This window comes from Abramis brama, assembly GCF_963993115.1.
Source record: "Abramis brama genome assembly, chromosome: 5".
In the NCBI taxonomy this organism is placed as follows: domain Eukaryota; kingdom Metazoa; phylum Chordata; class Actinopteri; order Cypriniformes; family Leuciscidae; genus Abramis; species Abramis brama.
The window spans coordinates 4962597-4974794 of record NC_139967.1 but is presented as its reverse complement, the minus strand read 5'-3'; the positions used below and the strand labels follow the sequence as shown (position 1 = coordinate 4974794).

General features: G+C 36.0%; 1 protein-coding gene across 1 annotated transcript in view; it reads right to left on the bottom strand.

Annotated features, from left to right (window-relative positions):
• The window catches only part of tnks1bp1 (tankyrase 1 binding protein 1), a 34991-nt gene continuing 22793 nt past the window's right edge, over nt 1–12198 (bottom strand). Inside the window, exons 4-10 of the mRNA XM_084115872.1 lie at nt 6660–6769; nt 5224–5365; nt 4876–5041; nt 3861–3997; nt 3141–3289; nt 1654–1744; nt 1–1070 (exon numbers count right to left, since the gene is read on the bottom strand). Of these exons, the coding sequence (XP_083971998.1) occupies nt 1669–1744; nt 3141–3289; nt 3861–3997; nt 4876–5041; nt 5224–5365; nt 6660–6769 (780 nt within the window). The 3' untranslated portion in view covers nt 1–1070; nt 1654–1668. The remainder of the gene's footprint in view (nt 1071–1653; nt 1745–3140; nt 3290–3860; nt 3998–4875; nt 5042–5223; nt 5366–6659; nt 6770–12198) is intronic.

Below are 12198 nucleotides of genomic sequence, written 5' to 3'. Positions count from 1 at the left end.
GCTTCCCATTTAGAATTTTTTTTAATGAAGATATCCCTTAATTATAATTCATAATTCATCTTTTATAAAACACAACTCCCGTTGCCCAACATTAAACAGGTAAACATTTTCCTCTAGCAGCAATGTACACAGCTGAAGTCAATAAACAAACATTGAAAATGACTGAAAAACATTCAAAAGGAACACAACTAAAAACACAGCTTATTATAACTCAGACTTGTGTTTTGTAAAAGTGTTCTTGGCTGGGCTGTAAGGACATGGGCATCAAAGCAAAATAAAACATCATAAATGATAATCAGCCCGATTATTAACTGATGCTTCTCTGCTTGCTTTAATTCAAGTAGAAATACAGAGAATAAAAGAATTATAATAAAAGTGAACAAGACAAAATTACCATCAAACGATGTTTAGAAATAGGTCTTAAAGGAATGGCACGATGTAAACAGAACAAAAACAATTAAGAGAAAGAAAATGGATGTTTTATATAGCAATGCCATAATGAATATCTTCAGACTTTTAGAAACACAATATTTAAAATCTGATTTATATAGATCAAATATCAAATGCAAAGTAATGCCTAAGACCTCAAGGCACAATTTCCAGTGGTGTGACTCATTTAAAGTGCATTGTAGCATGAAGCTATACTGATATCTGCTTTTCCCATGATCAGAGATGGACAGAAGACGACACAAGCGCTTTTGGCCCCTGCTTGAACGGAGGAAACGTCTTTAAAATTAATTGCTTGTTTTACCGTCCTGCTAAATTAATAAATGTAAACAGAATCAAAATGAGCTTCTGGTCCAAGACTGATAGTAAACAGCTCATGCTTGTCTTGTGCTGATTATGATGCTGCAGACTTTCATGTCAAAAAGTAAAAAGGTGCATAACAGGACATCATCTTGGCAAAGCCTACAAACATTTTAGTCCAGGGACACATATTTGAAAAACATATCTGATAATCAGTCAGTATGAGAATGAAAGGCTCATTGCACTTCTCATTTATGCATGTCAGTTCCTTTGGCATCTTAGTGACTTCCTTCCAGATTTCCTCTCAACAAACTGCATCAGACCTGTGAGGAAAGACGGCAGAGTGAACGCCCATCTAAAACTGGAAGAAGTGACATTTGCAACCAAATTACTAAAAAGTCAAAGTGATGTAAAAGTGGATTTTGTCACCCTCTACTGGGGATGAAGCGAGCGACATACAAACGCCCCACCCTACTACACTCTTAGAAGAAAAGGTTCCACGGGGTTCTATATAGAAACTTAGGGTTCTAGACTCAATTTTAAGGAGAAATTATTGCACAATACTTTCATGTTTAATGGATGATTTCAATGTCTTTTAGTGATAAAGTATGTTTACAAGCTGTTTAATTCAAAACATTTAATTAAAGTTAAAAAAGAATTTCACAAAATTAATTAATTAAACTTAAATCCATAAATTGATTCCGGAACCCCTAAAAGGTTCTACATATGAAACGCCTGACAGAACCCTTTAAGGTTCTATATAGAACCTTTTCTTTTAAGAGTGTATGTGCTCTCTAATCATAATGAACATTGAAGCAAATATTATGTGAAAGATTTGAGGAAAGCCCTCATCAAAAGTTCAGGACACTTCATAATTCAGGGAGGAATCAGAGGACACACACTCACCTGAGCTACACACATTCATGCTTCACTTTCAGGCTGATTCATTCGCTTCTTGGATTTGAGCTCAAGCAGCCATGAGGGTGAAGTGCCGGACCTGGATTTACATAAATCACAATTATTACAAATAACTAACACTCAACATAATTCAGATCATTCTCATTAAATTCATCATTACGGATCCAGATGAATGTGCTAAAAGTTACTAAATGAAGCACCACAATAAACCATCCATCCATCCATCCATCCATCCATCCATCCATCCATCCATCCATCCATCCATCCATCCATCCATCCATCCCGTTTCTGTCTTTGCCTGCGGTCCCTAATAAAAATAAGTGTACTTAGTGTGTAAGTGTAATTAAGTATACTTAAGTAAAGTGTAAGTATATTTTAAGTATACTTTGTTATAAGTATACTAATATCAATGTATTAGTAGTATATTTTTAAGTGTGCTTTTTCAATATTAATTGGGACTAAACTGGCCCATTTTTTAGCATAAAAGCATACTTTAAGTGTAACATTAGTAGACATTGAGTACACAACTAGTTTACAACTACAGTTTTCATTTGTACTCCAACTATACTACAGTACAAGTGAACGTAGATATACTGATAGTTTACTAGATAAGTACTTGTAGCACATTTAGTTTATGAAAGTACACTTTAAAGTCTTCTCTCAGTAAACTACTAGTTTAGTAGTTTTATACTGCAAGTATACTTGTAAGTTTTCTTTAAGTGAACTTAACATCATACTTATTTTTGCACTACTATGTTCCTATTTAGGTATTATTTTTTTATACTTGAAATACCTTTAACTGTACTTTATTTGAAGTAAATTCCTATGTACACTAGTAACACTACCAATGGACACAAAAATTCACATTCGGAACATCCGTTTTCTTTATAAATCAATATTTTAAAACAGTGCAAGTTTATAAGACAGTATGTGAAAAAATATTTAATCAATCAAAAGATTAAACAACTATAAGCCAAGTACACTAATACAATAATTAATTATACTTTTATGTATATCTCAATCAAAAGACAAGTACAAGTACAGGCCAAATATACTTATACAAGTACATAAAAAGTAGACTGAAAGTATATTTTCTTATTTTTTAGTTTAAAAGAAGTATACTAATTGCACACTTGAATAAGCTTCTCTTTTTGTAAGGCTTTGCAACGCGTTTCTGTATTTGGTTGCATTGTGAGTATTTGCAGCACATTTTTATTTGCAGCAAACAAGATTTTTTCTTAATTTGGTGTTTTTTTTCTTTAGCTGCAGTGTGTTGAGCTCTCTAAGCCACCGTAGTTTCACTCGGATATATGTCAAAAAGGACAGGAAAGACTATCGTAACTTCTGTTTCATACGGATGTTAATTAATTATGGATAATTCAATTGAAATAACCAAAATGAATTCAACAGAATTGTGACAATTTCATTTCCAAGATGATTTAGTAAAGAATGAGACTGTTTGCGGTCGCACTCACGCGCTGTCCTTGGCGTCCACAGGGGGCAGCACTCTGGGGCCGAGGGCCATGGTGGGTGTGCGTGGAGAGCGCGCGGGAACAGATGGAGGCGTCTGGGCTTCTGTTGGGCTTTCTGCTTCCACCACTCCACTTCTCCGCTTTAGCTGTGCCTGTAGAGAAAGACGAGACAACCTTGTTGAAACCACTGAGACTGAGACTAGAGTTGTATGCTAGTTGAGGCTGATATATGCTGGTTAGTGCTGGTCTTGTTGGTTTACCACCACAGCCTCAAACCAATATTAAAAATACTGGTAACACTTTACAATAAGGTCTCATTTGGTAGCATTAATTAATGAATTAGCTAACATGAATTAACAATAAGCATGTGTTTTACAGGATTTATTAATCTTCGTTGTTAAAAGAAAATACTATTATTTATAGGCCCCATTGACTTCCATAGTGTTTTTTTCCCCCATACTATGGAAGCCAATGGGGTCCATCAACTGTTTGGTTACCCATATTCTTCAAAATATCTTCTTTTGTGTTTAGCAGAAGAAAGAAACTCATACAGGGTTGGAACAACTTGATGGTGAGTAAATGATGACAGAATTGTTATTTTTGGTTGAACTATCCCTTTAAGGTCAAGCATCCTTACGGAGACACCAGCATCCAAAGCCTGACATATACAATACCAGCAATACTGGTCCCATCAGCAGGCACATATAGTGTTTGATGCTCTACCATGAGGGCTGAAGGGTTCATCCCAGGAAACATAGGGACTCTCTTCGGCTGGCAGGGGGCTGGCGAGGACACGGCGTCACGGGACGGCTCTTCTTCTGATTCTGAGTCCCCTCCATTGGAACAATGATCTTTTGCATCTGTAATAGATTGATACAGTCATCATACAGTCATATCACTGTTCAAAAGTTTGGGGTCAATACTGCTCTTTTAAACTTTTTATTCAAAGAACCCTGGTTTCCACAAAAATATGAAGCAGGACAGCTGTCTTCAACATTGATAATAATAAGAAATGTTTCTTGAGCAGCAAATCAACATATGTGACCCTGGATCACAAAACCAGTCACGAGTCGCACGGGTATATTTGTGGCAATAGCCAACAATACATTGTATGGGGTCAAAATTATCCATTTTTCTTTTATGCCAAAAATGATTAGTATATTAAGTAAAGATCATGTTCCATGAAGATATTTAATAAATTTCCTACCATAAATATATAAAACATGTATTTTTGTGAGTGAATGCAGCACAATCGCGAACATAAATAGATGATTTTAAAGGAGATTTTCTCAATGTTTCGATTTTTTTGCACCCTCAGATTCCAGAATTACAAATAGTTGTATCTCGACCAATATTGTTCTATCATAACAAACCATACATCAATGGAAAGCTTATTTATTCAGCTTTCAGATGATGTATAAATCTCAGTTTCAAAAAATGTACCCATGTGACTGGTTTTGAGGTCCAGGGTCACATATTATAATTATTTCTGAAGGATCATGTGACACTGAAGACTGGATGTCTAAGGATGTCTGGATGGAAGACTAATGATGCTGAAAATTCAGCTTTGCAAATTATATTTTAATATATATTCAAATAGAAAATGTATATCTTAAATGGTAAAAATATTCCACAATATTACTGTTTTTATTGTAATTTTGATCAAATAAATGCAGCGTTCGTGATCAGAAGAGACTTCTTTAAAAACATTTGATTATAGTGTCTATAATGATCCCACCTGTGGAGTCGCAGAACCTCCAGTCAGGGTTTGTTCCCTCCGTCAGCGCGGGAAGAGCGCCTCTCTGTCGGACGGCACGCGTCGGCCTGGAGCGCTTTATACTTCGTTTCTTTGCCAGATCGACCTTCGAACGTAAAATGCTGGAGTCCAGCAGAGGAGCTGCAGACTGATCATGCAGAAATATACACAAATACACACTGAGACAGGTGCACAACGAGCACTTTATACAATACAACACAATAATATATATATATTTATACACAGAGATAATGTCATGATGCATTATGCATTGCATTGCATTATTGTAGTATATAATAAAGAAAACAGTGAACTGAAACGGAAATGCACCTCAAGAACAGGTAGCACCGTGGACTCCTCCTCATCCGGGAGGATGCAAACGTCTGGCGTGTCTGAACCAGTAGATGTGTTTCTCCGTCTAGCCCGAGTCAGCCTCTGTAGGGCTTGACCGATTCTGCTCTCTGTGCCGAGACTGAACAGATGAAAACACATGAAAACAACCCGCACACAACTCTACAGTGAGAGAACTCAACTCTGATGCATTTCATGACCACTAGGAGACAGTCGGAGCAAAACTGACATCCACAAAACTCCTCTTATCGAATGAGCGATCATTGACGTGAATGTTGAGTGAATATACGCTACCGTTCAAAAGTTGCTTTCGTTAGATTTTTTTAATGTTTTTGAAACGAAGTCTCTAATGCTCACCAGGGCTGCATTTATTTGATCAAAAATGCTGTAAAATCAGTAATAATGTGAAAAAGTATTACAGATTAAAATAACTGATTTCAATCTGAATAAATGCTAAAATGTAATTTATTCCTGTGATCAAAGCTGGATTTTCAGCATCATTACTCCAGTCTTCAGTGTCACATGATCCTTCAGAAATCACTGTAATATGATGATTTGATGATCAAGAAATATTTTTGATTGTTATCAATGTTGATTGTCTTTGATGAATAGTGAGTAAAAAAGAACAGAGTGAATGTGAAATAGAAATCATGTAACATTATAAATGTCTTTACTGTCACTTTTGATCAATTTAATGCATCCTTACTGAATAATTATATTATATTCTTCTTAATTTCTAATTCAAAACCCCCAAACTTTTTAACAGTAGTGTAATGGTTAGTCTAAAGGTAACAACTAACTATATTTTAATTCTGAAGTTATATAATTACTTTGATAAATAAAATATTTTTTTTATGTGGCACAAAAACAATGTGTACCCCCATTAAGTTGACTACGTCAAACTTGAACATGTAAATTTACATTAATAAAACTATAAAAGCCTACTTTCTGCAATTTAAATGTAAACATGTAGATAAACAGCAGCATTTACCAAAACTAAGAGGATATCAAGCACTACTGAATGAATTAGTGAATCTATTGTTAAACTCATTCATTGAAATCATCTTAACCAAACAATTTGCAGAAAAGAATCCCAATGTTAGTTGAGGGCATTTCAGGACATACATTTTTAGACTTTGTACACCATGTGTAAAAATGCAGAAATGCAGTCATTTTGTCACCCGATACCAGTGAAAATGCAAATAGCTTGTTACTGGAAAAGCAACATTGTTTTGTCGAACAGCTCAGACACTGAACATGTCAGTAGCATTGCTGTGCTTTTTAGTTATGTCCCCAAAACTGCTCTAATGCTGAACGAGTGCATGTGATACACTCTGTCTGCCGTCCTCAGATGTTCAAAAGACAACTGAAGGTTTGTTGCTGCGGTGAACATGATGACACGAGTCATTTCTTACCCATCAACATCGTCGTTGTTTTCACTTTGTTCATCGGTTTCCCCGATCAGATTCTCAGTTTCCTGTTCCACAGCTCCATCTTCCTCGGGTTCACAGTCCTTCAACTGACCCTGAGAGCAAAGAAACACAGAACAACTTCAATACTCAGATTACAGTAAAGTCCTGCCATCTGGCAAGTGAAATGGTCAGCTGACCGGTGCAGTTTTTTTAAATTGCAACACAATAAATCACATTGCAGGACAATCAACCAAAAGCTACATGACAGTCAAACGTCCGATTAAAGAGGAATATCAGTGACCAAAATAAAAGGTTAAAGCAAAACACTTTTATTTATGTGCATGTTATGTGATTATTAACAGACATTAGAGAACCATGAACCTTTGATTGTGTTGTTAAATTATTGAAATATTATCTTAAAATTACTTTAGGTCAAAGGGGATCAGCTGACAGAAAAACCTTTAAATCCCTGCTTTTGAGGTTTAGATGCCAAAAAAGTTGCTTTTGTTTGCTGTGATTTCATAATATCTTATGGCATGATACATTCCTGAAAACAGGCACTACAATGAAACTGAGGAGCAAAATAATTATAGGTCTCAATGTTATGACAGATGACATTTCAGCAACTATCTATCTATATCTATCTATCTATCTATCTATCTATCTATCTATCTATCTATCTATCTATCTATCTATCTATCTATCTATCTAAAATGCTCAATTCACATTCTATTGGCAAGGATTACAAAAAGTGAACCTATCATTGTGGTGCAGCATCACTCAAAAGTGATCGTTTCCAATGCAAAACTCACACTCAGCTAACACACACACACACACACACACACACACACAGTCTGGTGCACTATCTTTGTGAGGACTCTCCATAGACGTAATGGTTTTTATACTGTACAAACTGTATATTCTATCTCCTTACACTGCCCCTATCCCTAAACCTACCCATCACAGGAGACATTCTGCATTTTTACATTTTCAAAAAAACTAATTCTGTATGATTTATAAGCTTTTGTACCCATGGGGACCTCAATTTAGGTCCCCACGGTGACACGAGTCCCCATGAGTCTGTGTGCATTCAGGTTTAAGTCCCCACCGGTGTAGAAAAACATGTCCACACACACACACACACACACACACACACACACACACACACACACACACACACACACACACACACACACACACACACACACACACTCTCAGTCATCCAGACTTGTTTTTGAACACAGAACAGATACTTTGCATTTCACATCACTCTTCTGCTCAAAACATGTCGGCGTACAAGAATCGTTCCTAGGAAACAAAACACTTCCTCATAAACAGACTCTCTGTGACTCTGAGCAAATGTCCATCACGAGACAATCCAGTATATATACGGTAAAAATGACTATATCTCTGATCAGAATAAACAGAACCGATTCAGTTCTCTTCTATATTACTGACACAGAGTTGGAGGCTCTTAAAGGTTCTGTGTGTGATGCTTTTAATGTTTGAAGTAATGGAAACTAGGGGCAAACTTTTTTTTAATATAATATTATATACAGTATATATATATATATATATATTGGTATAAAAAACAAATGTGTCAAAAGTGTCAAAGTATAATGACAAGGACTAGATCAAAATAAATAACAGGCCAATCGTATTAGCTCTTTATCTCAAATTCGAGGCAATATTATAAGTTTGATTAATATTATGATACTATTATTGCAGCTGTCAGGAATAATCTTCAGTGAAAGTCTACAGAAAGTGATTACAATTATCTGAAATAAGTTAAATCCTTTTGCTAAAATATTTGTGATCAACTGATAAGCCAGAAATGGTTTTAACTAGATACTTTGATGGAATTATGTTCATTGTGCAATGTAAAGATTAATTTTTTCATAACTATATCGTACATCAGCCAAGAAAGTAGCCTGCCGTTTTAGCATCCGTCGATCATGTTAACTCTTTTCTAAAAAAAAAACCTACAGATGAAATAGAAATTAGCTTAGAAAATCCTATTACTATTGGAATTTGGTCATATTCCAATTATGTACCTCTATTAAAGTCACCATGAAATCAAAGTTGACAAATCTTATTTTTTTAATGGAATATTGCAGTATTTATTATAAATGATTTAATTAGATTTTTATTTTTTTTCTAAATGTATGCGTCCTTGTAATCTTTAATCAAAATAACTTCCCCTCCCTCTTGCAGCGTCATCTCTTCTCTTCTCTGATGATGTGGGCGGGGCAACCTGTCACTCACATGAGATCCACCAATAGCAAACCACAACCATCCAATCAATTCCCCACGGACGAAATCAAGCCCCGCCCACATTTGTTCTTGTTCCAGAAGCCGTTTTACTCGGATTTACATCACAATAGTGAAGAAAAGATGATCACGACATTCAGTTCATGCCGACTTCAAATACACTAAACCATATGCTGGTTTTTAGAAATCCAAATAAGATAACTGGAATTAACTGGAATTCTCTGTCCTGTAAAAACCTTATTTGTAATGGTCTTTAGTAATGAAATATGAATTTATATAAACTCATGTCCAAACACAAAGAACAGAAAAAAGTTCAAGAAATACTCTTTCATACAATACAACACTGTGCGGAATTGCTGACATGCTGCATATTACTGTATATGGCTATTGTAAATTTGCATGTACATCAGAGCAAACAAGGTCAATGTGCAGCTTTAGTTTGTGTAGTTACTCACTAGAGGACTACGTTTCGGCTCTACTGTTCCAGGAGCACCATTAGGGTCGTCCCGTGATATTTTACTAACAATCCATGAGTCATGCAGCAACTAGTGACCTAAAACACACCGTCAAAACCTCTTTCCTGAAGTCACACAAACATTTAAAGATACATGTATAGCCATCCGCCATCATACTCATAAAGGCCATACAATACTGTTGAAAAGTATGGGGTCAGATAGATTTTTATTTATTTATTTATTGAAAGAAATTCATATTTTTATTCAGCAAGAACGCATTACATCGGTCGAAAGTGAGAGTAAAGACATGTCTTTATGTTACATAAGATTTCTATTCAAAAAAGCTGTTCTTCTTTTGAACTTTATATTTCTATTCAGTTGCAGCACAGCCATTTTCAACATTAGTAAGAAATGTTTCTTGAGCAAATCATCATATTATAATGATTTCTGAAGAATCACTGAAGACTGGAGTAATGATGCTGAAAATTCAACTTTGATCACAGGAATAAATTACATTTTACAATATATTCAAATAGAAAACAGCTCTTTTAAATTGTAAAAATATCTCACAATATTACTGATTTTACTGTATTTTTAATCAAATAAACACAGTCTTGGTGAGCAAAAGAGTCTTTTTTCAATAACATTCAAAAATCATGTCAACCCCAAACTTTTGAACAGTCCACCTAAAACCTCTCTATATAGACATGTGCAGGTCTGTGGGATGGGTGCCAAATTAAGGGTCCAATTAAATTTGAGAGTTTTGGGTGGATCAAGACCTGTCATGACTGACAGAAATGCATATAGAGAAACAGAAGACCCATCATGAGAGGATGAGCAAATATACAAGTGAGTAAAAACAAGCCTAGACAGCTCGAGATTCCGAGCTAAAATATTCCAGGACGCCTTAACACTGACTCATGCATGTGCGCTGACAGGAATTGTAATCAGATTGTAAGGATTAATAATAATAATCAAAACCAATTAAATTCATTTAAAGTCCCCATGAGATCAAAATGTAAATTTCTTTTTTGCTTTTAGTATGAATATGTTAGCCTTAAGTAGCTACTTTGCTCCAAAACAATGGCAAAATTCGCATTTAGAAGATATAAGAGTTCAAAACTTAGTCTCTCTCTTCTGCCATTATGGATCAATGATTTTGAGGACATCTCTCTACACTTCAGCTTCTCATCAGATTTACTGTCCAATCAAATGCTCTCTAGAATCTGAAGCTCCGCCCCCTACATTATAAATAGACGCTGAAGCTGCTGCTGAAATCACATTTACTATTTTCTACACAGTGAACGGCACACAGTGTGTGCGCTGAATAGGGGATAGGGAACGATTCAGACAGCGTTCCATCGGGGCGAATGAAGTCTGGTATCACGTTAGTGTCTCGCTCCGGTCCAGAGCAGAGCGGATCATGTGATCGAGTCGACACAGACCAGTAAACATTTCGGACCCATTTGAATTCTGCACAGAATATTGTGTTTTAAAGCGATATGAAGGAGATTAAGAGACAGACTCGGCATTAGCACTGACGAGTAGAAGAGATAACACCAACATAAATCACACTATAAACTTTTCAAACTACACATGCATTCAGGAAGCATGATTATGTTCACTGTTTTGCTTTATTAACAGTTACACATTAAATCTAAAAGGGATATCTATTACACTGGGGCTGCCATAAGCTGTGAAATGCAACTTTACTGAGTTAAACGGCTCTGGCTGAGCTGTGAAACGCTATTGGCTATTTTAAAAAGGGGAGGAGCTGCTCGATATGTGCCACCCTGTCTTCCTGTTTCAGTGGAAATTACGTCAACAAATTGAATAAGGCTGCACGTTTCAAGGCACTTCAGTGGGCCTTTAAATTATAATGAATAATAATTCATATTAATACCAAGTTCTGGCATGAAACACTAGATAACGAATTTCATCATCATCTACATAACGCAGATGATTGGTTGCTGTTGCATCAGTGGCCAATGAGCTGCGGCTCAACATTCAAATACCGATAGTGTTGCCGTTAGCAGTCTGAAGCGTGCTTTCAGAAACCCTCCACCTTCCCCAGCTCCACCTGTATAGATCTGCTACGGGGTTATGTCTTACATGCTCACATGCTGTGAATGCATAGCTGCCAACTCTCACGCATTCACCGTGAGACACACAATTGACACTTTTCACACGCTCTCACGCCACACATCCATTTTGTCACGCACAGAAAAATCGCGAAGCAAAGAGGACACGGAGACCGACAGACTAGACAGAGCAGGTTACTTATGATATTAAAAAAAATCTCAGCTCTCAGATTCTGTCACTTTTATTACGAAATTCAGACAATAAATACCGTTTTGGCGCTTGTAAATGTGACGCGACAGATCACTAGCGGCACGTGACCCGATCATCTCTAGCTGATAGTAGGCTAGGCCTAAATAACGTTAAACACGAATGAACACTGATGAAAGATACAGTAGCCTACAACAACTTACCGAAATGTATATTCCTCATACATAATATCAACCAATCAATCAAACAAAGGGGTCAATAAAACAGCTGGAGAACAATGTCACATAACATTTACCTCAGGAAAGCCATTTAATGACCATAATATAGGCTATAGCACGTTAGTTGGCTAGAAAAAAAGAGCTATAGAGAGTATTTAGCTAAATATGTGTACTATATTGCATTATATTTAATTTGTGTTATTTTTAACCTTAAATAATACTGCCAGCTGATAGGGCTCTCTGTATGTTTACAGCATTAGGTGAGTTGTTTTTTTCTTGAGAAAAATGAATGCCTATCTTGTGTAGCCT